Source organism: Molossus molossus, unplaced genomic scaffold, assembly GCF_014108415.1.
Source record: "Molossus molossus isolate mMolMol1 unplaced genomic scaffold, mMolMol1.p scaffold_m16_p_21, whole genome shotgun sequence".
Taxonomy (NCBI): Eukaryota; Metazoa; Chordata; class Mammalia; order Chiroptera; family Molossidae; genus Molossus; species Molossus molossus.
This window is the reverse complement of record NW_023425357.1, coordinates 45,929,072-45,956,781: the sequence shown is the minus strand read 5'-3', so window position 1 is coordinate 45,956,781 and position 27,710 is coordinate 45,929,072. Positions and strand designations below refer to the sequence as shown.

General features: G+C 49.0%; 1 protein-coding gene across 2 annotated transcripts in view; it reads right to left on the bottom strand.

The window, feature by feature from the left end:
- TOX3 (TOX high mobility group box family member 3) overlaps positions 1-22,469 on the bottom strand; it is a 102,909-nt gene extending 80,440 nt beyond the window's left edge. For both annotated transcript variants that reach the window (XM_036275423.1, XM_036275424.1), the window contains exon 1: positions 22,383-22,469. In XM_036275423.1, coding sequence (XP_036131316.1) covers positions 22,383-22,469 — 87 coding nt within the window. The remainder of the gene's footprint in view (positions 1-22,382) is intronic.
- Positions 22,470-27,710: the final 5,241 nt, after the last annotated feature.

Here is a 27,710-nt window from a genome sequence, read left to right as displayed (position 1 = left end):
ACTATGTGCGGGACTCCATGTGTACCTGAACTATGTGCGGGACTCCATGTGGACCTGGACTATGTGCGGGACTCCATGTGGACCTGGACTATGTGCGGGACTCCATGTGGACCTGGACTATGTGCGGGACTCCATGTGGACCTGGACTATGTGCGGGACTCCATGTGGACCTGGACTATGTGCGGGACTCCATGCGGACCTGGACCCTGACTGTGCGGGACTCCATGCGGACCTGGACTATGTGCGGGACTCCATGCGGACCTGGACCCTGACTGTGTGGGACTCCATGCGGACCTGGACCCTGACTGTGCGGGACTCCATGCGGACCTGGACCGTGACTGTGCGGGACTCCATGCGGACCTGGACCCTGACTGTGCGGGACTCCATGCGGACCTGGACCCTGACTGTGCGGGACTCCATGCGGACCTGGACCGTGACTGTGCGGGACTCCATGCGGACCTGGACCCTGACTGTGCGGGACTCCATGCGGACCTGGACCCTGACGGTGCGGGACTCCATGCGGACCTGGACCCTGACGGTGCGGGACTCCATGTGGACCTGGACCCTGACTGTGCGGGACTCCATGCGGACCTGGACTATGTGCGGGACTCCATGCGGACCTGGACTATGTGTGGGACTCCATGCGGACCTGGACTATGTGCGGGACTCCATGTGGACCTGAACCTAGGGCCTGGGACTCCATGCGGACCTGACTATGTGCGGGACTCCTGTGGACCTGGACTATGTGCGGGACTCCGATGCGGACCTGGACCCTGACTGTGCGGGACTCCATGTGGACACATGAACTATGTGCGGGACTCCATGCGGACCTGGACCCTGACTGTGCGGGACTCCATGTGGACCTGGACACTGACTGTGCGGACTCCATGCCGGACCTGGACTATGTGCGGGACTCCATGCGGACCTGGACTATGTGTGGGACTCCATGCGGACCTGGACTATGTGCGGGACTCCATGTGGACCTGAACTATGTGCGGGACTCCATGCGGACCTGGACTATGTGCGGGACTCCATGTGGACCTGGACTATGTGCGGGACTCCATGCGGACCTGGACCCTGACTGTGCGGGACTCCATGTGGACCTGAACTATGTGCGGGACTCCATGCGGACCTGGACTATGTGCGGGACTCCATGTGGACCTGGACTATGTGCGGGACTCCATGTGGACCTGGACTATGTGCGGGACTCCATGCGGACCTGGACCCTGACTGTGCGGGACTCCATGCGGACCTGGACCCTGACTGTGCGGGACTCCATGTGGACCTGAACTATGTGCGGGACTCCATGTGGACCTGGACTATGTGCGGGACTCCATGCGGACCTGGACTATGTGCGGGACTCCATGCGGACCTGGACTATGTGCGGGACTCCATGTGGACCTGGACTATGTGCGGGACTCCATGTGGACCTGGACTATGTGCGGGACTCCATGCGGACCTGGACCCTGACGGTGCGGGACTCCATGCGGACCTGGACCCTGACTGTGCGGGACTCCATGCGGACCTGGACTATGTGCGGGACTCCATGTGGACCTGGACCCTGACGGTGCGGGACTCCATGCGGACCTGGACCCTGACTGTGCGGGACTCCATGCGGACCTGGACCCTGACTGTGCGGGACTCCATGTGGACCTGGACCCTGACTGTGCGGGACTCCATGCGGACCTGGACCCTGACTGTGCGGGACTCCATGCGGACCTGGACTCTGACTGTGCGGGACTCCATGCGGACCTGGACCCTGACTGTGCGGGACTCCATGTGGACCTGGACCCTGACTGTGCGGGACTCCATGCGGACCTGGACCCTGACTGTGCGGGACTCCACGTGGACCTGGACCCTGACGGTGCAGGACTCCATGCGGGCCTGGACCCTGACTGTGAGCCAGCCGGAGCTGCCGGAGAGCAGAGAGGTGACACACTAACAGGACCCAGCCCAATTATTCTTCTAGAACATTCAGTCATCTACACACAGCTGTTTTTGTCTTCATATCCAAGGAAGTCCGTTCAAGATCACTAGATCCCACTCCTGTCGTTTTAGCCCCCTGTCCACGAAGGACGGGAACACACTGAACATCACTGCGTCCCTTGGCAACAAAGACTGACACAGACTCAAACGGCGAGAAAACAAGACTCACCTCGGCCCATCTACTGGGATTTATGTCTTGTAGGCCAACATGCTATTTCACTGGAATTATTTGTGTTTACGAAGACATTCTGATGAACAACACATTTTTTTTTTCAGTTCATGAAATTTTCAACATAAAAGAACTCTGAATTCCTATTTTGAAATCCATTGTGTCATTTTTATTCTGCCTGTATTTTAATATAGCATCAATATTTAACTACTCATTAAATGAAGTGTGACTTTTACAGTGAAAATGTCAGTCTTTGCAGTTCATTAAATTCATTTAAAGTATAGCTGCTTGATTTTTTTTCCTGGAAGAATAAAAGAACTAGGGACTGAAGGCATAAACTTTAAATTTAAGCATGTGTTTGCTTCAAAATCAACATTCAGGATCTGTAACATGACGCGTAAGAATGAGGGACTATTTGCATCTGCTCGGATCCCACTTAGTAGCTGTCGGCTTCACAGAGCCGAGAGCTGTTTATCACGGTTGGTTATGACCGGTGCAATGTCACTGTGGACATTAAGATGTCACAAGCTATTGTGAATCTCTGGAATTCTGCATGTAGTATTAAAAAAACATTATCTTGAACTACAGCATCAGAAAAAAATAAACCCTGGAAGATGTGAAATTTAATAACTCGCTGAATCCAACAGGGCCTCAAAGTGGTCTATGGCAGTTTTTAAAAATAATTCTGATAAGACGTCAGACTGCCTGAAAGAAAAGGATATATTAAAGACGGAACCTAAGAAATGAATTCAAATGAATTTTTTAGATGTTTGCAATTCTTTCTTCCTAAAATTACCATGATTTACATGTAGGGAGCACTAAATGCAAATGATTTCCAATCACCCCGGGGACGTGTACATGATTACAAAGTCTCTTAATGAGATTTCAGAAGACGTCTCTGAACAAGACATAAAGAAAACGAGCACTTCCATCCCTTCCAGGGACTCCACTCTCGCGACAGAAACAGGGCCACGCCTCCTTCCCCTGCCCCCCACGCGGGCCTCACACCAGCCCAGCCTCCCTCCAGAACAGGGGTCCAACCATGGCCCTCGGTGCAAGCCGAGCTTTATTTTATTTTATTTTTGCATTTTTATTCAGATAAAGCGGGAGAGAGAGAGAAACATCGATGAGAGAGACACATCGAGTGGCGGCCACCCACACAACCCCAACCGGGCCTGGGACAAACTGCAACCGAGGTACGAGCGCTTAGCGGGAACCGAACCTGGGCCTCTCTGGACCACGGGCTGATGCTCCAACCGCTGAGCCAAACCGGCCAGGCCAAGCTTTAAAGCACCTAGAAGATAAGGCCCAAACCCTGCAACTGACAGGCAGACCTTCGCCATCTGGCCTCAACTGTCCTCTCCGGGCCTCCTCTGAGAACGGCACCTTGTGCCCTCCTGTGGCGCCCCACCCCGAAGTCCTTCCGTTAAGGGGAGAGTCCCCAAACCAGCTCCTTTTGCCGGAGAGATCATTATTTTTTTTAAATCTACTTTGTTTTATTCTGGTTTCAAAAATCTAAAAGGCAAGACATTCGAGGGGGGTAAGGTTTGGGTTTTTTCTTTTTCACAGAGTTGCAGAGCCTGACAACCCCTAATGAGATACAGTAAATAAAATAACGCAAGAATCTTTGTGATGAAGGCAAAGGTGGATGACGGGGCAGGGGCCGTGCCCACGTGTATTTACAACAATGAAGTGATCCACTTGAATGAGTTTGCGTGGTTGTTTATCATTTTCTTTTCCCTGACGCCCTCCTACTGGGAAAAAAATGGAAAGAAAACTTACCTGGAGTCCAGGGCACCTACCTAAACTACTAAGACACTAGAGTACATACAAAATAAAACAGTAAATCAAATTCTCCTGCAGGCATCTGGTCACATGTAAGGAGCACGCATCCTGCCATCAGTAACTGTACCAGCACCTCGCGGGGCAAACACTAATTTCCAATCAGTGCTACGGTCAGGTCGCTATGGATGTATCTCCCGGCTTCCGGGCCAGCAGACAGTGGGGGTGTGGCGTGCAAACGTAGTAACCGAAGGAGGACTTTCCCACACCTCTGCTGCTTCCCCACACAGGACGCCCATCTGAGTCCCACAGGACAGGTGCATGCGTGCACGCGTGTGGGCACACACACTTCCAAAACCCAAGAGAAGCTGCAAAAATATGCAATACATCCCACTGGAAGATTCCCACAGTCGAATTGCTCGTGCCTGTCTCTACATGGTGAAAATGTCAGTCTGCTCATTGGCTCTCCTTTAGATCTTCCAGAATGGGCTCTACAGGAACTGCCCCCGTTGTCCAGAGTGGCTACTTTGTACAAGAGTTTCCCACTGCCTCTGAGACATTCTCCAGCATTCCCATTGGCTTAAGTCGTCTCGGGCTTTTCTGCCTCAATTTGTCGTTCCTCAAGTTTAATTACCCCAGAACAACCCAGTCATCAACAACCAACTAAAAGAGTATGGAATTTTTCCCCCTATAATTCTATTCATTGAGATTCCACCAAGCCTGAAACGTCCGGGGAAAGATTCAATAATCAGGGGAGAAATGAGTTGCAGAAACTCAAAGAGAACAGAAGGGCCCGGGCAGGAGATTCCGAAGGCAGGAGATGAGGGCTCCCTGAATCCGACATTCTTGAGCAGACTTACATACATAATGAATTGGTCAATTCTGCCCAATGTTTCTGAAAGAGATTACCCTTCCAACAAGCCAAATGAGTGTTCAAGGATGCGAGCTCGGATGGATTCCTGAACAAAATAAGTGTTAATCACTTTATCTCCCCCAACCTTTTTTGTGAAGAAGAGCAACTTTTCATTTCCAAAAAGCCTTGAAATCCCGGGCGGGTAGGGGCTGGGGGCGGGGAGGGCTGGTGGGAGGATGCAGACAATGAAGTCCCTGAAAAGGGGGATTTCCTGACAATAAAACCCTGATCAGAGCCAGAGAGGGGACATTGTTGTCTGCAGCCGCCCCCTTCCCTCTGGGAATTCCAGGCGTGGCACAGGCGGGGTGACCTGGTGACAAGTGGTCTGGGAAAGATCCACCAGGTAGGTAGGCCTTGAGACTTACTGCTTAGCAAATGCGGGACCATCACAATCCATTTTCTTGGAATGTGTTCTTTTAAACACAACGCCACAAGTTTCCTTATGATACTCTGTCAACGGTTCAAAAAAACTGTCAAGTCACCAGCCTGTAAAATCTTTAAGCAAAGGACACTGAATATCAGCATCAAATCTTGCAACTAGTTATTGGGGAGATTTTCTGAAACCCTAGGCTCTGGGCGGGTACCGAGCAGCGGCCACTTGCTCTCTGGAACTCACAGTCTGGAAGGCCAACTTCTTACACGTCTACGCACCCCGGGCCACACAGACACGGTAGCATCCCATAAATGTCTGAGGAATGCGCGAATGAAGAAAAGACTTCTGAGCTTGGGGTTCATGTGACTCCAAGACTTAAAAAAAAAAACAGTAGCAGCTATACTGTGAACAACCAAACACATGGAATAATCAACTCCAGTGTGCCCCACGAATTCGTAAGAAATGGAACCAGATATATAAATCTGAACATCCAGGTCCCATCTAGTCTAACACAGTCATTGCTGGGCACCAGTCACTGGGGGTGTCTTAACATTCACCCCAAATAGCTTCGTGGCTGACTGAGTTCAGGCACCTAGAGACACGGGTGGGCCCTCGCTGAGCCAACTCCCAGGTGCATGGACATTTATTCTCTCTAATGAACACACACCTTTTCTTTCAACCCACAAGAATCACACGGCTTTGTAAATCCTAAAAGTATTTTTACTAACCCAGAGAGACTACCAACAGAAAGAGAGAGAAGAAACAGGAAAACAGTTGGCAGGTGACGGAACTTGGTCCAGAAGCCTCCTTCCCTGGCGACCATCCATCTACTCGACACAGACGCTCGCCGTCTTAGCTGCTCTGAGGAGCACCCGTGAGGAGGCTCCCTCTAGCTCTGTAGGGCCCTGGAGAGAGACATGCCTTGTTTGGAGAGATGCCCTTGGTAACAAAGGGGTAACTCATCCCAGTTAGCACTTTTTAAATGACAAAACCAGAAAGTTTTCCAAAATATTCCTCCAGTTCACTGGCTCTGAACCAGGGGCGATTTGTGTGCCCCCCCTCCCAAAAGTAATACTTGGAGATGTCTAGAGACATTTTTGTTGTCATCACTGGGGGAGCTACTGGCCTCTAGTGGGTAGAAGCCAGGGGTGCTGCTAAACATCCTATCATGCACAGGACAGCCCCACAACAAAGAATTACCCAGCCCAAAACATCAGTAGTGCCAAGGTTAGGAAACCTTGCTGAAGTTACACATTAAGAACAGAGGGCCCATCTGTCAGCGCTCAAGGTGTGAGGTCCTCCCAACAGTTCTGTTAAAATATCAGGATATTCAGAGGTAAGATTCTTCACCCATAGTCTATGTTCAGCAATCTATCCATGTGTTAAGAAATTTATCTGAGCTCAGGATAAAATATCTTAGAATCATAATGATGACAATAGCCAACATTAATGAAGTGTTTGCACAGACAGAGTTGCAGTCAATAGTGACAACAACCCTATGTTGTAAATGTTATGATTGCTCTCTACACGGTGAACCCACTTGTGATGCACGATAACCCTTGCATTGGGTTTCTAAGCCCCCGGAACAAGAGCGGTGGGGCAAGGCAGAGTTCACAATGTCTCCCCAGCACCCAGCAGAACGGAACCCCCCTTTTAGAGATGAGGCACAGGAGTATACCAGTAAGTGGTGTGAAGTGGTTCACACCAGGCCTCTGCCCTCACACCCTGCCAGCCTGCCCACGGCTGGATATCTGGAGTCATTGAAACCCATCAGACAGACCTCTTGGGTCTAACGTTCGACAAACAGAGCCAGCCACCCCCTGGGTTGGAATGAGTAAGGCTGCTCTCCAACGTTCCCAGAATAATGTTTTCCCTTTTCAGGAAGCTGGTTAAACAGAACAGCGATCCCAAAGGCAATGGACAAGAAGCACAAGGCACTGTCATGAGTCACTGTAAAGCAATCTCGGAGGCTGCTGGGTTTCACAGGCAGCTAACGCCTCTCACCTTGGGCAGGGCTCACACCGGCCCCGGCAGGCTTCCCCGGCCACGACGGCAGTGCTTCCTGAGCGGGGCGAGTGGGACACCCTGCCCAGCCGCGAGGAGCCCGCTCACGGCTCACGGGACGCACAGGTGGACCGCTCGATACCAGACAGTGGGCCAGTGGACCCCCGATGCCGGGTTAAACTTAGCACAGTCTTCAGGTGGAATTAAAACCACACCTTAATTAAGACAGATGCTGATTATGGCATGATGACCTTCATGAATTCATACTTTCTTAATAATAGAGGAGTTCAAGCATTTTTTAATGGCTTGGGGAGTGTAGAATTTCCCTATTTGCATTATTTTATAGATTCCATAATTCTGGGGGAAATATCCTGTTAAGTAACAAAATTTAGCTAGTGCTGTGATGAGAGTTATATTCATCCCTATGAAGAAAGGACCAAAAGGGGGAGGAATAAGAGTTTGTTTATTAGCTTTACAATATTGACACACCACACACACTTTCAATGTGGAAATTTCTCTCGTAGAAAGATATGCAAAAGTCTCCTTGACACTATACAAACATATTCATTGCACTTGTAAGTATTTCAAGTATTTATTCATAAGCTGTTTTTCTCCACAGAAACTGGGGGTGACTCACTCTTGAAAGTAAATTTGATTCTAAAAGAGGACTAATACTTGCAAGAATAGAACAAAGAAAAAAGAGAAATGAGAATATACTAGAGCCACCCGGCTGGTGTGGCTCAATGGTTGAGTGTTGTCCCTGCACCAAGAGGCTGCCAGTTCGATTCTGGGTCAGGGCACATGCCCAGGTTGTGGGCCCGATCCCCAGTGTGGGGCATGCAGGAGGCACTCAATTGATGTTCTCTCTCATCGATGTTTCTATCTCTCTCTCTCTCCCTTCCTCTCTCTCTAAAAATCAATTAAAAAAAAAAAAAAGAATATACTAGAGCCGATATGACCAGCACATAGGAATGTATATCCTATCATCTTGGACAGTTACCAAATGGTTTTTTTAATTCAATTACAGTTGAAATTCAATATTACTTTGTATTAGTTTCAGATGTACAGCATAGTGGTTAGACAATTATATACTTTACAAAGTGTTCCCCCTGATATTTCTAGGACCTACTTGGCACCGTGTATAAGTATTACAATACTACTGACTATATTCCCTCTGCTGTATTTCCTTGACCGAAGGCAATAAAATAAGTCAAGTAATCAAAATTATTATTTTTTGCATCTGGAAAAGATGGAGGCCCCGAGATAAACGTGAGAATCTGATGAGGAACTTTGGGGGTAGAAGAAATGTGTGGCCAGGAGGCGTGCGACGGGCTTGAACTGGTGGCAGCGGGCAGGTGGGGACATCCTGTAGAGAGCGCCACACAGGAGATGTGAACTGCGGACCCAGCTGGAGATGAACATGTGAGGCCCTGGGGTTGACCGCAAAGATGGCCACAATCCCCTACCTGCCTGTGTCCGGCCCCTTGTGGTGGTTCCGCAGCCCTCCCCGCTTCAAGGGCTGGCCCTGTGACTTGCTCTGGGCAGTGAAATGTGGCAGAAGAACGGTGTGACCCTCCTTAGACTGTGCTCGAGGGCTCGGGTACTCAGAATGCGGCCACCACGAGGGCTCTGGTGCACGCGTCGGCGTGTAGAGGTGAGAGACGACACACAGGAGAAAGAGGGGACCCAGTCCCAGCAAGCCAAGCTCCACAAGCAAAGCCTCCTAGACAGCCGCAGTGGACAGGGAACACAAGGGGACTTCCCCACCCGGCCTACACTGCTGGTTTGCAGAATCATGTCTTAAGCCATGGGGTAATTTGTTACACAGCAATACATAACTGATACAAACCCGGAATGGGAAGAGCTGAAGGCAGAAAACAAGGTCCACAGATTAAGTGAAAAAAATACAGAGGCAAGAGCCAAACTTTGGGAAGACACTCCCATGGCAGGAAGAGGAAACAAAGAGTTGACATGAAGACAGAGCAAACACCATCAAAGCATCCAAATACACAGTGTTAGGGAACCTGGGACACGGGAGATGGGGAAGACAGAGGTGTAAGGGTAGAGAGATCTCAAGGCGTCATCAGCAAAGCTTAACCCAGAGCTCAGAGCAGCATCTGGCCTGACGCCATCCCCATGAATGGGGTGTCACCTGCAAAGCAGAGCTCACTGGAGAAGGCTGAAGTTATTTTCAGTACTCTAACGAGGGACAGCAGCAGACTGCAGGGCTAAGGAAGGCAGAGCGGGAAAGGGGTGGGACCCTAGGTCACGATTTCTTGTTTGAGGAGGTGTTCAGAGACGCGATAGACACGGCCCACAGATAAAAGTGCCCGGGTGCAAGTGGCCCTTTCTCAACACTTGCAAGTGTGGCCGGGACCCAGCAGCAGCATCGCCAGGGACCCTGTTATCAAGGCCACGCCCCAGGCCCACCCTGCCTGCTGCGCCCTGTGTGCAAGACCTGCACGCACAGCCACGTGACAAGCACACTCCAGGGCACAGAGACTGGCAGAAGTCGTTCTGCTGTGAATCCCTTTCAAGCCCCCAGATAAAGTCAGACTGAGCTGCAGTTGGGTACTGACCTGTCCTCAACATGTCCCTTATACTTGCAAAGCACCCGCACCCCAGGCACCAAGCAGAGAGCAGAGCCTGGGGAAGCAAGGTCTCCATGGCGCTGTTCACCCCCCTGGTGTTCACCATCAGGACTTTCTTCCAAGTATGAAAAGTGACAGAATTTCCCATCTGTGGTCTTGATTTCACATTAATTCACTTCAGGGGGGGAAGTGAGTCAAACACCAACCCAAAACATATTCGAACGTGGATGGAATGAGGAGATGACACTAGTTGTGACAGGGAGGTGGCCCTCATCAATCTGCAGACTGGAAATCTGGGCACATTCCAAGGAGGAAGGAACCAAGCGGGAAAGATGGGTATTTGTAGAACTCAGAATAGTCAATAATCAGAGAGGAATAAATTGTCGGAAGGATTTATCCCAAAGAATAGGAAGGCTCTCTGTCCTGGGTCTAGAAGAGAGAGAACTAGATCCTGGGCAAGGGAGGACGATAGGTGAGCGATTCACATCAGAGAGCATCACCGGTGGCTCCTCATCACAGGAGAGATCGAAGCTCCCTTCTAAGAATGAGGGTTGGGCTGGTTTCACCGCGACCTGAAGGGCTGGAGAAGACATGGACCACGCATCGTGGCGGATGTCCACGAGAATAAACGATGGACCCGTGGATTCTGCAGCGAGGGCCCAGGTGTATACAGGCAGCATTAACTTTTAGTAAGGAAAGTGGACAGAGTTTTCAGTTACCCGAAAGTGAAGAAATGAGGCTGACTTGAAGGGTAGCACAAAACAGGCTGCCACGGAGGCTGGGGGCGGGGGGGCAGCTGTGGCCTTGCAGTGGCACCTGGGTGGAGTCCAGGGGGAACAAAGGAGCAAGAACCTAAAGGACCGCCGACTTCTGGGGATGTCGGGGTGAGCGGTAAGCTGGGCTTGATCAGAAAGGAAAAGCATCACTGTTTTAAAAATCTACTTCGGAAAATGTTGACAGGTGCTCAAAGCTTCATCACCAAAACCTAGGACCTGAGAAATGGGACCATAAAAATTCAAGAGGTATTCTGCAAAGAAGAGAAATTTGGGCCTAAAATATAGGTATAATCAATTAAAATCAGAACAGGTTCTGCAGTTCTTACAAAGAACATAAATCATTGGGTATTTTGAGCATGCCCCGAATAAAATCCCCAAACTAAAGAAAGAACTGAAGCAATATCACAGTGTGTCACCAAAGGAGGACCCTCCAAGGAACAAATGAAAACTGAAATACTGAATGAAATTTACCCAAATATAATACTATAGTTTATACACAAAATCTCAAACCCACAGCCCTCGCCCATCACTCACTCCCACACACCTCCTATGAACTACTCATTGTCCCCAGGTACCCACTCACTGCTTCTTACACTGTAATTGAGTGTTTCGCTGGGCACATGGCCAGCCACACAGACTGCATTTCCTGGAGCTTGCTGTCATAGATGTGGCCATGTGTCACAGTTCTGGCCAGTGAAAAATACGCCAATGTCATGTGACAGTCTCTGGAACCCTCGACATTTCCTCTTTCCTTCCTGGTTGAACCATGGACAATGGCTGGTGCTCTACCTTGACCCAGGAGGACAAGGGTCACACGAAAGCTGGAGGTAGCTTGGCTCCCCGATGTCTACAAAGCCACCATACCAGTCCCAGAGCACTTACCTCTTCACTTCATTAGGGAAGAGAGAGATGAACATCTACCTCAGTTAAGCCACTGCTACTTGAGTTACTTTTTATTACTAGTGGGTGAACCCTAACTACACACTCCTCAAAGCCTCCCCTTCCTTGAGCAGTTCCTCACCAACCTGCACACTTGGATTAAGAACAGTCGCTTCAATGATATCCATCACTTGTTTTCCTCCACCTCCATTTCATTCCTGCAAACTAGTTCTTGCCTTCTCTGCTCCATTTCCATGATCCACCAACACATGAAATACTGATAGAGGAAACTGAAAACAAAATTTACGCTTAAACCCTTCTAGCAGGGATCATTACAACTCGAGGCCAGCTCCTTCAGAACAGGACACGTGACTCTCCAACTCTGCATTCCCATGGCCTGGTGCATAGTAGGTCCAACATATGTTTATCCAAAGATTAAATAACAACTAGATCTTCTCAACGACAATTGTATTCATCTCTAGATCATTCCTCATCACATTTTCTTTTTCGTGCCAAGCACCGTTCCAGATGCCAGGCATACAGTAGCCATCAAAAGTCCCTACCCCCAAGGAGTTTGAATGGAAGGGGGTACCCAAGAAACAGAGGGCTGAATGAGTAAACACAAATTCAGATAGATAGTGCTTTAAATAAAATAATGGCAGTAGGGAGACAGTGACTGAAGGGATGGTGGAAATGATATTTTAAATATTTAGAGATTATTTCATGACCAGGCCATACTTGAAGGCTTCGACATGAATACTGAGAAAAAGGTCTCTGGAGAAAGGGTTCCATGCGGAGAGAACAGTGCAAAAGGAAGGGGTGGAGGCTGGGGCAGGAAGACACCAAGGCAGGGTGGAGGAGTGGTGGTGAGGAATGGGGCAGAAGTAGCAACGATCGATCCTGGGCTTGTCAGTCAACCCCCACAGCCATTCTCTTCCCTCTCTTATCTGTCTCCTCTTCCCCCTCCTCCCATCTGCTCCTCCTTCCCAGTCATCTCAAGGAAGGGTTAGCACGCTTTTGTTTCAAGGCTAAGTCCTCTTTGTCTACAGCCTTCATTCCAAGACCAACTAGTCACCCCATCCGTCATTCCGTCACTGTCTCTTTGTGCCTCTTTAATCCCCCCCTCAAACATTCTCAGGTCCTGTCAGGAAAACATCTTCTCATCAGCCAACCACCCCGTTCAAACTGTCAACATCTACGTCCATACGAACCCACACCTGCACGTGCAAATGTACCTACACACATGTAATCGACTCTACTAGTTCCCACTAAATAAGACCTCGGGCCTTTCCTGCACAGTCTAGTTCCTCCACAGTTTGGCCTCAACCAACCACATCTCCCGTCACACGCTCTTACTTGTCCTCTTTCCTGTCCCCAGCCTGACCATCTCTGTGAGCTCTTTCATCTGGTCACAGCATCCCTTGGGGACCTTCTCCCTGTCCAGTCTGTTTCCGGAGCACATTTACCTACACCGATCACTGACTTCAGCCTAGAGCATCTCCCTTAAGTACACACAGTGACACACACATCATACACATTTCATGAACACACATGTACACATCTGCTCTCCTAACAAACTAGAGGTTTCTTGTAGGCAGAGACATTTCATCTCTGCCCCTAACAAGTGCTTTCCTAATAAGTCCTTCATAAATAACAATTGTGATCACTGTCCTAAGTGGTGACAGGCCATTTCTGTTTCCGCAGAGCAGCAGCAGCAAGGACGCTCGGACCCTCGGAAACCTCGGAACTCGTCACGCTCTGCTCCGGGGTTCAGCGGACGGTGCCCCAGGCCCGCGCCGCCTTCCCTCACTGTGACGCGCGCGTGTGCTCTTCGCTTGGGAACCACTGCTCGGACCCTTAGCCCAGGCGGTTTCCAGAGGGATGGCAGGACCTGGCCCACTCCTGAGATGGGGGACTTTGGCCCAGGGCATGTGACCCCAATCGACCCAATGAGACGGGTCCGGAGGAGGTACTGGAACAAGTGGGAAAGAGAACTGCCCCCTCTTGGGGAGGCTGAGCGGTGGGGCTGTGACTTGGGAGCTGAGTCTGGACCTCTGCCTGCCACCTGACACAGCCTGGCTGACAGGAGATGCCAAACAGACACAGCAGGGCGGCCACACGATGTCTAGGTGACACCCCCGGACACTCTGGGGCCAGCGACGTCGGAAAACGACAATCCCTTTTCCGTCTAACTCAGTTGGAGGACTTTCTCCCACGTGCCATCCAAAGGATGTTCACTAGTAACAACACTTTGAGCCACTTCTCCATTAAGGACTTTTGTTAGAATTTTTTAAATAAGCCACACAGTAGTAGCTGAGTTTCTCATTCAAGACGTAGGCACAAGGGCAGCACCACAGAGCTCCTGGGTCTGCGTCATGTGCTCAGTGTTTGCACGTGCAACGCACACTTTCTTCCAGAAGATCAGCCTCCAGCCCGTCCCACGCACTCACCCAGGTTTTCTGGTCATCTGGGTCTCCTGCTTCCTGCATGCAGAAGATTTTAAAAGAAAGTGTAAACCGCTGACTAGTTTTCCTAGCTCATTACCTAGCTATAGACGTCACTGAGAAAATCTTTAATACGGTACAGTGGCCTCCACCGACATCCATCTCAAATACGAAAAAACTCACTCCCGTCACCATGGCCAACACCGTTCTTCTACGTAAACAATGTAGTCGACGTAGAAAAGGCCAGAATAAACTGGCAACATCTGGAATAGAAAGGCCCAACTTGAAACCTCTCTCCTCCAAATGACTGAATTTATATCATTTAAATGTGCATTTAGAAAGAAATCCAAATGCTTATTAATACTGGCCAATTTGTTTAATGTATGGATTATCAAGGCATTCAAATTATCCTTTTATGAACAAAGTCAAATTGAGATTAAAGAGAACCTGGGGCACAGGGAAGGGCCCTTTTCCGTGGCTGGTCGTTCACACAAGCAGGGCACATACCGAAGAGAACGCAGCCTCCCTGAGGAAGGGGTAAGGGCACAACCCTAGAGAACAAAGAAAATAAAATGATCCACTGCAAAGGGAGAAGATAAACCTGTCAGAGGCTCATGCAGACCTTAAATAAAAGCTTCTAAATCATATTTTAAACAGGGTTGTGTGTGTATGTGTGTGTGTGTGTTCTAGTTTTTGGAAAGAGATGACTCCACCTTCAAAATTTTTTAAATTTATAAGCAAACTTAGCAAAAATTGTCCTTCCTTATCTACCACACTCAAAACAGATTCTCCAAGATACTTGACATCATTAACATGTCACAAAATCCAGTTAGAAGTTGCACCTCTTACATAAGCAAACAAACAAACAAAAAGCATAAAGTTCGAATTCATAAACGGCTAGTAGGGTTTCAAATTATGTTATTGTAAATGATGTGTCATTCTCACTTATGTCAACTGTTTAAGAATGTTTCTTTGCAAATAACTACTAAGATAGAAAGGATATATCATCATGCTCACACACACACACACACTCCTTTGTATCATTCTTACAATGGCAGAGCGGGACTTCAAAGCTTCCTGAGTACCACATATTACTTCCTCTCTAACTGGGAACTTGAACTAGCAAACATCAACCAACCCTAAAAACCAAGGATATGCCCTTCACAACCTGTCTCCTTTTTTGTGGAAGAGTCGTGTCCATTTCCATCACTTTACCACACACAGGAAGGCTCTGGACTGTGGTTTTTCAGCCCTGAGCTCTCGCTTGAGTTCCAGTGCACTGGCCCAAAAGCCTTCTTGATGTCTCTGTGGGGACAGTCCACCAAAATACCCCAAATCAGCTCTATCTTTCCTTCAAAACCATCTTCTCCTTTGACCTCCCTGCTTCTGTTCAAGATCCTACCATTCGTCCAGGGCCCAAGTTCAAACATTCAGAGTCGTCTCTGCCTCCTCCTTCTCCCGTCCTATGTTACAGAGATGCTCTGTTCAGTGTCTCCCTCTCCTTCACATCGATACTCACATCTCCTTGGTTCAAACCCTTCGCACACCTTTAGCTCAAGGACGGCACCCTCCCTGGTCTTCCCACCTCTTGTCTGACCACAGTAATCCAGTCAACAGGTCAGACCTGTACTCACAAAGAACAACTCCAACCAAACCATGGCCCACTCAAAGTCTGCAAAATATGCTCAGTAGCAGACACTGCTGTTTTCTTCCCAACAGTCTTCTTCCTTGCTAACAGGGCATAACATCAGTTATGCTCATGTGACACTGTGCCCAGCCCTAGGTGACACTGGTTTAGTCTAAGCCAGTCACAGCAATCTCCTTCTTCGTCGGTGATTGGCCTGGGGTGAACATGTGATTGGTTTCTGATCAATAAGATTTAAAGGGGGAGGGGGCATCTAGTGGAACTGTTTCCAAGAAGGCTTGTCCTCTTGGTAAGAGATGCACAGAAGGAGAAAGTGGTCCTTGCTGTCACCCCACTCCCTCCACTCCCTGGCTCCCCGTTTTGCATGCTCTCACGTGAGGGTGCAATGCCTCAGCTACGGCAGCCAGCCTGTGACCACGAGGAGACTGCTGAAACACCAATGGCAGAAGAGAAAGAAAAGCAGAAAGGGTCGTTGAAGACATGACTGAACCATCCAAAAGAGCCTGACATGCCTACCTCAACACCTCTCTGTCAGTAAACAAATGTCCCTAGATTCATGCCAGTTTGTGGGACGTTGTTACTTGCAGCCCAAAGCATTCTCACTGACAAACTTACAAAGAGCAAACTCCTTACCCCTGAAGGCCCTCTGTGCCGCGCCCTCACCAGCACCACCTGGGACCCCACCCTGGGCCGTCTCCCGGCTGCGGCCACCACTCTGGCCACAGGAAGCTCTCCAGGTGATTCTCGCACACGTTCAAGTTTGAGAAACATGCTCGATAACGTGACCACAAATCACTTTTTCCATTTCCTCTGCCAACCTACATACCATGAGGGACCTTTGGTCTGTATTTGTGCCATGACAGCGACCTCATGTCACTAGGTGTAAGCATCATTTGGCATTCATTCATTTTCGTCTCTCCTTAATCAAAGTTTCAAACTGGAGGCCGCCAGGCACGCGAGAGGAATGCCGTCTGAGGCACAGGGAGGACCCGGTAAACGGAGCGCGGCCGGCCGAGCAGGCCTTGCCATGAGGGGCCCAGGGCGAGTCCTGCCAAAGCTCTGAGTTTTTCTAAAGAAAGCTGGAAATCAAGATCTACATGCAAAGATTTTTAGATACAGGCGACTAATTGAATATTTTAAAATATGATGTAGATTAAACAAGTTCTCCGAGGATGCAGCATCCCCCTGACAGTTTGCAACCTGACGTACTTAGTTCTTGAAATACCTACACATACTTTGAATGTCGTAGCCACATGCATGCATAACTTCATCTAAAACAACTAAAATTAACTTTCTGTGGCTAACCATAGGCGAGCCTCTACTGAGCACAGAATTTTCATAAACATTCCACTGTCCTGAGTGGCAAAATGGGGAGTCTGTGGGCCTCCAGATAGTAGCAGCAGGAATATTTTATCCACTAGTCACTATAAACCAGACCCTTAGAACTATGAGCTTCTCAAGGGCCTGAAAAAGCATTCAAAATGTAAGGGAAAAAAAACCCACTAATTGGCCACACAACACACACACTACAAAATTAAAATTAATAGCTGCTTAACTAAATGCCTACAAAATGCAACTAATCAACCCAGGTATGGTATCCTATCATACTACATGCAGGATGCGGTTGCATTGTCATGTCTGATACGCGTAGAGGGGAGCCCAGATCAACAGTGCTTGGAGCCTGCCAAGGTCTGAAGAAGGCCATGCCTGCCAACCTTCCTGCCATCGTCTGGTCCTCATTACAGCAACCACAAACTTCTTTACCCACTTCTCCCGCTCCCTGAGGCTGATGGCCAAGGCAGGACCCTCGGCCTCATGCAAGGTTCCCAAGCGTGGCTGTCCACTGGAATCACCTGGGCAGCTTTTACAAACGCTGCTGCCTGGGTCCCACCCCTAGAGTCTTACTGAAGTGGTTTGGGGACAGGCCGAGCATGACTATTTTTAAAAAGCTTTTGCCCACTCAGCCAGGGCTGGGAACCCCACTGTTCTAGAAGCATCTTTGAGAAACACTCCCTGACAGTCATCTTTCCAGTTATTCCATCTTGTTAACTGTATTTTCTTTCTGCTGCCGAGGCCTGGAACAAAGCAGGCCCAGCGAGCGCTCGGACCATCTAAGACAGGCATCAGCACACTTTTCCTAGAAAGGGCGAACAACAGATGTTTTAGGTTTTGCAAGACTCTGTCACAACTACTCAACTCTGTCCCTGCATCATGAACTCAACCACAGAAACACACGAACAGGGCCGTGTTCCAATAAAACTTTATTGACGGACACAAATGTGTGTTTCGTGTAATCTTCGCAGTCATAAAATGCTATTCTTCTTTGAACTTACTTTAACCATTTAAAAATGTAAAAACCATCCTTGACTCACAGACCACACAAGAAGAACAGCAGGCCAGTTGTGACCCATGGGCTGCTGTAGGCCAAATCCTGCTCTAGAACAAGTCCATTGACTTGAGACCGTGCAATTAACCAGCGATAGAATCCAAATGATCAGATCAGAACTCCATCGGAAGTGGTTAGGTTTGACTTCCTCCACACACTAACTAAACCGTCCACATAGCTGGACATGGGAGAGGAACTGTCCTAGAGTTGGGCATAAACCATAAATGACTTACTAAAAAAATGATCTGAATCCTTCTCTGCATCAGTTTGCCCAAGACAAAGTGGCAAAGCAGCGTACACAAGCACATTTTGAGGGGCCCACATGATGGTTTTAATTATTTGTTCATTTCCTGCCAACACTTAAAATTCAGAATATTTTGCATAAAAATCCAGGTTATCATTCTCTTGAAAAAATCATTACAAAATATGGAAAGACTGGGCCCAAATGTTGGCATGGCAACAACCTGCTAATCTGGACAAGGCCACCCCTGTGAACGGCCATGTTATCCCTAGACCACAAGCCTTTCTTCTTGGGGTAACTGGCTCTCCCTATAGACATTTGAGTTATGACCTCTGGTCTAAGGCCCTCAGAAAAATCTTATTTCTCTCTCACAATGTGGCTCCAATATCTTCTCTGAAGACCTGACATGGGAAAATATTGAAATCTCTCATCTGCTCTCAAAATTCAGCACCCCATACTTCATACCCTAGAAATGAAATCATTAGTTCTCATGTGTCAAGTTCACAAAGTATCAACCTAAGAAGAGTTTCGATCAAAGCCCCTTCTAATATGGTCTCAATTTGAACCAGTCTCCAAGAAGATAGACAAATGACAAATTACCCTTCAGGTCCTCTTACGCCTCAAGCTGACCAAGACAGAGAGGCTCGGTGGGAGAGAGTGGAAGCACGCACATCAGAATGTCTTAATTAAGCAGAGTGATCAATACCACACACAATAATTAGCATGGGTTGGGACTGATGGGTAAAAACAACACAGGCCTATTCTACACAGGGTAAGAAGTCAACAGCCACATTTTGAAAGGGGAGGGGAGGAGAGAGGGAAATCCCAAGAATATGTAGAAAAAGCCAGTAACTAGCGTTCAGTCCATGTCCATTATTAACCCACTGTGTAATTTCACCTTACACCCACTTAAACAATAGTTTCTTTTGGGGTGGCAGACTTCTGACAATTGAATGCCAATTGATATGCTGCACATGACCTTCTTACTGGTAAAAAGACAAACTGAACCCAGGGAAAGAAAAATTCTAGATTTATGGATAATGGGTCACCAATTCACTTGAGTAACATAAGGCCTTCTTGTTTAAAAAAAAAAAAAAAAGTGTGTGTGTGTATGTGCGTGTGTGTGTGCTAGTTTAATTTGTTGGCCACATCAGAAAAAGAACTGTTCAAACAGATTTTTCCACTTGAAAATAAAATGGAAATTAGTCCTTAGAAAACAGAGATGACTTTAAGTTTATACATCAGTGGCTGGTTCATGAATTATTAACTAATTTTAATGATCCTGGCTATATTTTATTTGAAGTTATTCTGCTACTTGCAAGGACTTTTGAACCCTCAAAACTCTTTCATCCATTCTCCATAGACAGAGTACACTTTCATGAGTGCTGACATTTACAAAGGATCCATATACTCACAGAATGTAAAGATAATATACACGCAAATAATTTATACAAAGGAGTCTGGTCATTTGTTAAAGAGAGAGATGAATGAAACCCTATTATTCACGGTTTGTAAATAAATTTAAAGATAAGCGCTAACTTTTCACTTGTTAAGCCTGGAGCGGAGGGGTCTGTATTACTTCTAAAGTTTCCCAGATGGTCATTAAAACAAGAAAGGGTGGAAACCTACTGTCTCTCAAATCCATCATTTCCCATCCAGAAAGATAATACATGTCATCAAGTGAAGTCTCAAAGAGATGAACAATTACAGGTATTTTCAAATAAAATTAATGCATGTCTTTGTTGGCTAGTTTTTGCACTTTCTATATAAACTATAGGCACTGACTAGCACCACTTCAGACACACAAGTTAGCTGTGAAGCAAATGCTATAAACCTTTAATTAGCACTTGCTGTTTTATACCCATAAAGTTAATACTTCCTCTTCTACTCCATTCTCCCTATAAAGAAAAATTACGGGGAATAAAATTGGGGTTTTCACTCCTGAATTGAGAAGTAGGAAAATACAGTTTTGTGGCTCAGTTTAAAGGTTGTTGTTGTTTTTTTTTTTGTTGTTGTTGTTTTAATTTGCAAGGCGTAAGTGCAAACGTCCCTTAAAATAAGTACAATTAGATTACTACCAATATTGAACACTGTGTCTAACTTTCATAAGTTGGGTACACACAGCACTTAGGTCGACCAGACTGCTGAATTACTAACAAACCAAGTTATTTCAGGCAAAGAGCTGCATTCAGAAAATATGATCGCAAACCAACTTGCATTCTCACTCCTGAAGTGCAACATGCATGTCAATAAATAACGTCTGTTTTCAAGCTTCCTATTTACCCTCCCTAAAATAAATGTTCTGAGTTTAAATGGACTCAAAACAGCCTTCCTCAAAAAATAAAAAGGGGCACACACAAAACACCACAATTTCCTCTGGTCCCTTGAAGTACCCTTGGGATCCTAGGGAACAGAGAGATTTGCCACGCACTGCAGTGACTGGATTAATACAAAAGGTTTCTATTTTGGTGTCATTCGAGTGTTGCTGATCTTAAATCAGAGAAAGTAGTTACATTAGGCAAGGTAATGGCTTCCAAAAATAAGAGCCTGCCCAGTCACACAAGGCTTGCATACACAGGCTGGGTTGGAAAGAGATAAGTAATACCCCACTGGAACAATTCATTGGAGTCTCAGAAACACTACATACTTAATTAGGCTGCCTGAGTCCCTAACTGAGCATACATTGGGGACTTTTTAAAGCATTTAATAACCTGAGTAAATCCAAAATCAGAGGACAGACACGAAACCCTAAACTAACTCTGGCTACAGGGCCTTTTCTTGCTTCTCTTTCTATGCTTAACTATCACTCTTGGAATTTTAAGAGCACGCATGCCCACCCCCACGGAAGGGTTAAAACACACTTGAATAATGCTCCTTCCTTCTATACTTGTGGGGAGGCCCCTCTGTGCCAGGCACAAGGCGATGATGACACAGGGTGAGGAAGAAAGACCCTGAAGTCTTTCACAAACTTCAGCACTGGAGTTGGGCGCCGAGTATAAACAAATAGACAGGAACACGAGGCTCTACCAGCCACGGGGCACAGCAAGCTGCTCCTCGCTCTGCATACAATCCCTCCTCTTCCTGCTATTTATTCGTTCGTTTTGTATAGCACCTTTCTTTGGGCAGGCTCCTTATTTCCTCCTCTGTTATCCAAGCAATCATAAACAAACTACGATTTGAAAGAAAAAGGGGGGAAGGGGGAGGAGCAGGGGGAAGGAGAAAGAAAAACCACACTGAAAAGGCACAAGCCATCGGGGCACAGCTCTTTCTCTGAATATTGCCCTCAGGGTGATGTTTCCTCCAAAGCTGGGCCCTGCTGGCTTCCAGAAGGATAGAGACGGCGAGTCCGCTCCGCCCTGGCCGGAGGGCTGCGCTCCCGCACCGACTCGCCACTCGGAGCTGCTCGGGCCACCCTTCTGAGATGCACCTTCGGCCACCAGAAACCCTAGGTCCTGGAAGTTGCGCAGGGGGAGGAGGTGGGGTGACCCAGGGCGTGGTGTGCAGGTCCCCAACCCTGATCTCCCCAAATGGTAAAACTTACCCTTCCCCAAAAAACATTAAAGATGAGAAGCCACTACTAGTGCTAACAGAGAGGAGTGGTCGCTCCAAGCGCCCTACCAGAGGGTGGCAAAAGCCACCTGCGGGGGTCCCACCGCTTCCCCCTCCCCCATACAGGGCACGCTCAAAAGTTTGTTCCTTTCCTTCCCGAAGCGGCCGGGGGTCCAGCTCTCGGTGCACAGGGGTAGGTAAGATGGACTGAAAGTGGGAGCGCGAGGTCATCCGACCACGAGATCAGGGACCCCTACGTACCCCCCCCCCAGGGTCCTGTGGTGTTTACTAATAACAACAACAAAGAATCACACGCAAGTCCCCGCTTTCGGTCTCCGGCTGCTCTTCGCTTCTTTGGGGCGGCGAGGAGACTGGCGGGTTGGAGGTGGGGAGAGGCAGGGAAGGAGAGGCGGAGAGCAGACGGGCAGAGAGGGGAGTGCCGGCAGAGGGACAAAAAGGGGGAGAGGCGGGGGGAGGGGGCAGGAAGAGAAGAGGGAGAGTTGGACAGAGACGAGGGCGCAAGGGGAAGAGTGGAAGGGGAAAGAAAGGGGAAAGAAAGTAAAGCCGGCGGTAGACTGGAGCGCGGGGCGCGCCCGGGATGGGGAGGTGCCCCCGCCCCGCCGCCCCCGGCCCGGCCCAGTCACCTTGCTGTAGCCGTAGTACCCCAGGCACTGCGCGAAGTCCAGGCCGGCGGGGTCCCCGGCCGCCGCGGGGTAGAACCTCATATCCATGCCGGAGCCGGGCCCGGGCCGGGGGCCGAAGCTGGGGCTCGGGGGGCGGGTGCCCGCCTCCTCTAAGCCGCTAGATCCACCGTCGAGGGCGCCCGGTCGGGGTTGTCGGGGGCGGCGTGCGGGACTTCGGGCGGAGGGGCGCCGCAATCGGAGCCCGAGGAGCCCGGGAGCCGCGGCCGCCGCACACAAAGGCGCGGCCACGCGAGCCGCGGGAGAGCGGGAGGCGGCCCGGGGGACGCGCCCCGCCGGGACACCGAGGCAGCGCTGCGCGCGGGCCGGGCGCCGAGGGCGCGGGGCGCGGCGCGGGGACGCGGGGCGCGGCGCAGGGGCCCGGGGCGGCGCGGAGAGCTCAGGTGCGCCGGGCGAGGCTGGGACGGCGGCGGCGGCTGGCCCCGCTCCTCCTCCTCCTCCCCGGGCGGACTGAGGAGAGGAGCCGCGGAGACAAGGGGCCCGGCCCCTCCCCTCCTTCTCCCCCTCCTGCCTTCGCCGCCGGTCCCCTCCCCGCGCCGCCGCCGCTCCGCCCCTCCCACCGCGGGCAGCTGGCGCGCCGCCCGCCCCGCCGGTGCGCTCCTCGCCCGGACCGCCTCCGGGCGCGCCCGCCCCGCCCCGCGCGGCCCCTGCCCCGCGGCCCCTCTCCGCTCACCCCGCGCCGCGCGCAGCCCGCGCCTTCCCCATCGCCCGCGCCTCGGCCTCCCCCTCTCCGGGCCCCTGTTCTTCCCACCTCGCCCCCCTTCCCTCTCCGGTCCTCTTTGTCCCCGCTGCCTCGGAGCGCCCCTCGCTCCCTCCTTCCCGCGGCCGCTCCGGCCGCCGCCAGCCCCGTGCCCACTGTGGTCCTCCCCGCCTCCGCAACTGCCGCTCCTCTCGGCCCCAGACCTGCCACCCGCGTGCACCCCCGTCCGCTCCCGTCCCAGCCCTTTCCATTGCTCTCCTCTCGTCCCCATTCCCTGCTCGGGGGTGCCGGTGCCCCGCTCCCTACCTACCCCCTCCTAACCCCACTGATGCCCCTGCTGAGGCACCCAGCCCAGCAGCCAGCCTGCACGAGTGTCTCCTGGCAGCCAGGACCCACCCGCGTGCACCTGTGGGAGGGTGTCGGGCCTGACCTCTCACAGGTAGGCAGACTCGAGGCTTCCTGGGTTAAGCCTCGTGTCGGATCCCTTCGTGTTTTCTTTGCTCTTGTTTGTATTCGGAAGGCATTTGAGTAACTGGATCCAGGCGGGTCCTTCACTGCTCTGAGAGAAAATGTCCCCATTTTCCTAAAAGGTTCTGGATGGTTAACTTCCTCACACTGCACCCCCCCCCCCTTCATTTCTTTCGGTTTCTTTAAGCCACCTCCCCCCGCCCCCACCACTCGGACTGATTGCTTCGGGTTAATGAGAGTTTGGCCCCCAGCCTCGGCGAAGGAAGGGACCTCTGTAGGAGTTGAGAACGTTGGAGAGAGGTTTTGAGATTTGCCCTGTCCCGGGAATGCGCAGATTGTTTTGAGCTGAAAACAATTAAAACGCAACAAACTCTGGAAGAGTGTTTTTACCTCCCCTTACCTGCCTAAAGAGATTCAGATGGAAAATGCTTCAGGAAGGGAACCTTGGCATATTCACGTTCCCACAGATGAATTCAGTGTGGCAGCCTGACTGGCAGGATCCAAACGCGAAATCTGTCCCATTGTCTCTGGGTGGCCCTGCAAGTCTACCAGAGTTGGCCTACCTCCCCTCCTTTCTCCAAAATGACATATATACCTCATTTTGCCTCACTGTCTCTGGGTTTTTCGTGCTTATGTGAATTCCCCAAGCACACATATTACAGTTTGATTTTCTCCGGTTAATCTGCTGTCTGTCATTTGAATTACTGAACCAGCCAGAAGAACTAAAGGGAAAGTGTCCCCCACCAGACCACCCCCTCCCCAGTTTGGTGATTCAGGAGGTACCTGAACAGGAAGGGTGAAATTTACAAAAATTTTAGCTGACACTAACATTTTGTCCCATGATCACACTTTGCTGGCCCAGGGCCTAAACTTTGTCAGACAAGTATCACATGGGTTTTTCATGTCTTCTGTTCTCCGAAGTAGGCACTTGGGCTTGGTGACACCTGTGTATGTACCTTCTCCCAATATTATCTTTCTGGAACTGAGCAGGAAAAATAAACTTCAATTAGGTGAAAGTTTGTGTATTTACTCTTCTCTTAGCAGAAACATGTGCTTGGGGACTGCAGGAGGGAGCAGTGTGTATTCAGGAACGGAACAACTGCCCACATTGTCCCTGGGTTGACACCAACCCTCCCCACCCCCCAAAAAGCTTTGGTCCCCCTCCTGAGTCTCCATTTAACACTGACAACCCAGCGGCGCTCCCTAATGGCCCAGCGGGTTGCACAAATTGGCAGTGAGCTGAGATATTATCAGGACAACACCCCATTGAGCAGGTTCTTGAAACACAGAAGTGGAGGCCCTTTCTCTAGGCCACTGGGCCGCCTGTGGCCTTTCCACCAATCAGAGCTGGAGGTTGCAGTGGCCACCTGTTGTCTCGAAAGAGAACATCTTTTAAGTTTCACTATTAGTATTTAACAATGGTGTAGAGTGCAGCATCTGGCCACAGGAGAGGAGCAGCCTGCTGGTCTGAGGTACCAAAAGAGAAATTAGTTGTTTCCAGATAGTTGTTAAAAGGAGCCCAAAAGACCGGGAAGCAGAGTTTTCCCTGGCACACTCACATTCCTCACCTGCTTGGTCTGCCCTCGTCTGGAGCAATCTGAGCTTGATTACAGAGGATGAAGTAAAGAATAATCAGAGTTACAGAGACGCTAAACCTGTCGTCGTAATCAGACCTCCAGGATCAGGAATACAAACATTCGCAGTAGAAACCCCACTAGCTGTGAGATCGGGAGTTGCACGTGGGCTTATGTGTTGCATTGAACAGTGTGCTGTGGAGCCTAGAAACTGAAGGGAGACTTTCAGGAAGCTCCCAGGAGTTAAGGACACAGGGTCATATCCTATAGGACCTTATGATCATCGTTTGGGGAAAGCTTTATCCTTAAAATCCTCCTCCCTGTTCAGATGCAAATGCCTTTGGGAAGAAACAGTTTCCATCAGTGAATATTTTATGATGCTGCTGATTTAGGAGGTAAGGTAAGCAAAAATCAGAGTGTAGCTCTTGAATAAGGAGAGGGGGAAAAGAAACGGATTCATCTGCATGTATGTCTGTTGAGGCCCTTAGAATGCAAAAATCACTAGAACAGAAACAGGTCATTTGGGAGGGCTGCGGACTTCCTAGGCACTCAGCAACTATTTTGGGGTGACTGCTCTGTGCCAGACACTGTTTGAGGCACTTGTGAATGAGAAAGAGGATCCCCAAATGACACATGGAAGTCCTCAATGGAGCTATGAATTGGACACTCCACATACATGTACACACTCACATACACATACATGCACATGCACATATGTGCACATACCCTGTCCCATGCAGTCACGTGGAGATCCTATCTTGACTCAGCTACTACTATGAGAAACAATCCTGATGGACATATTCACATATATGTAGTGTGAGGGATGCCAAGCTCTGCCTCCCTGGTATTTGTGAAAAAGAGGTCAAGGGAGGAGAGAGAGCAGGACACACCGTTCAAGAGCCCCACCTGGACCACAACTGTATCCCAAGAACCTTGGACCACACTTGGTATTTAGGTGGTTTGCAATAAATAAATATGCACTTAAGAAAGGAAAAATGGGAAGGGGGAAAGGGCAAGGGAGGAAGGGAGAAACAATGTTTTAATAGTGAAACATCTTGCCCAGGGAACCTGCACAGGTGGTTTGAGAAGAGCGAGCTCAGGCCGTCTGACCCAGGTACGCACGGACACCTGGGGGTTGGAAGGGGTGCAGGGGCCTTTGGCACTCTGCTGCTTTAGATCCCTTGTGTGCATTCAAACTAGAACTGTGTTGTTTCCTTTAGAAGTGATCTAATTAAACTCTCCATTGCATTCAGAATGCCATCTAATTTTGAGGGTTCCAGTGGATTTGAAGACCATCGACTGAAAATTTTAGAGGGATGCTTTTAAAAATGTAATGTAATTGTAACCGTCATGTTATTTGTCATCTTAAGAGTATCACCTTTTTCAGTCTGTCAGCAGTTTTGTTTCTGAAATGCCATAGACAAAGGTTTCCTTTGTGTGAGGTTAGCCTTGAATTTGGAGAAACTTCTCCAAGAACGTATCTTGAGCATGCTTTGAATTTATGCTGAGCAGTGCTAAGAGTTATTGATTTAGAAGGGCAGCCCAAATCCAACTCTGGGCATCAGAAAACTCCTGTAGGGTATTTATATGATTTGGGTCAAAACTCTGTCTTATTAGCTTGATGTTTCTAATTGAATAGTCTGTGTCATCCAAGAATCTCTAAAAAATGAGGGAAAAGTACACCAACTGCAATAGGGAAACTATTTTACATCTTGACAGAACTCTGAAAACTTTATTTCTTTATTTATCTGGCTCCAATTTAAACAAGAAAGTCCCCATGAGAACTACAGTAAATCTGCTGAATTATATAACCAGAGATCTTACTAGAACCCCTGCTTTTAGGGATCTGCGCACAGTAACTGAACCCGTGTCCTGCTTTCCCAAATGAGGTGAGGATACTAGTAAGCATTAGATACGCTTTCATTTTCTTGAGTTTTGGTGATGAAAAGCCCTATCCAAATATTATGATCCTTGTGTGCAGTATGTAATGTAGCCAAATTAACAGTAACTCCAAAAGGAAATTAACAAGGGCAGAGCTACTCAAGTTTCTTCTCTTCCATTCCCATAGTAACAGCTAATGCATTATATCGGGAAAAGGTCTTATGTTTGGTTTTATATCTGAATTTGGCTTCATGTCATAAAACCTAGCATTTCCATCCAGTGTGGATTCTTAGTATCTGCACAACTCATTTCCGTGAAACTTAAGAGAGTTTCATGTCAGAGAATCACCACTTCACATTCATATTCATAATCTAAATCACATGCAGAGAAAATCAAGTCAAGACCGAGGCTGTCGCAATAGCGAGCGTCCACATGGTAAAGAGGAAGCATTCTGACTTTGGGGTCCTCATCACAAGTCCCCGCCATGAAACTGACCACCAGGAGAGAGTTCCACACAGGAATTGCAGTGAGAACAAAGTCCCCAGGCATTGTCACTGTTAGTTTTCATTTCCAATGGATGCAAACTTTTCTGCTCTGGAATTGTAGACTATTTTGATATTTTTATTTTGGTGAGAAAATGCAGAAACA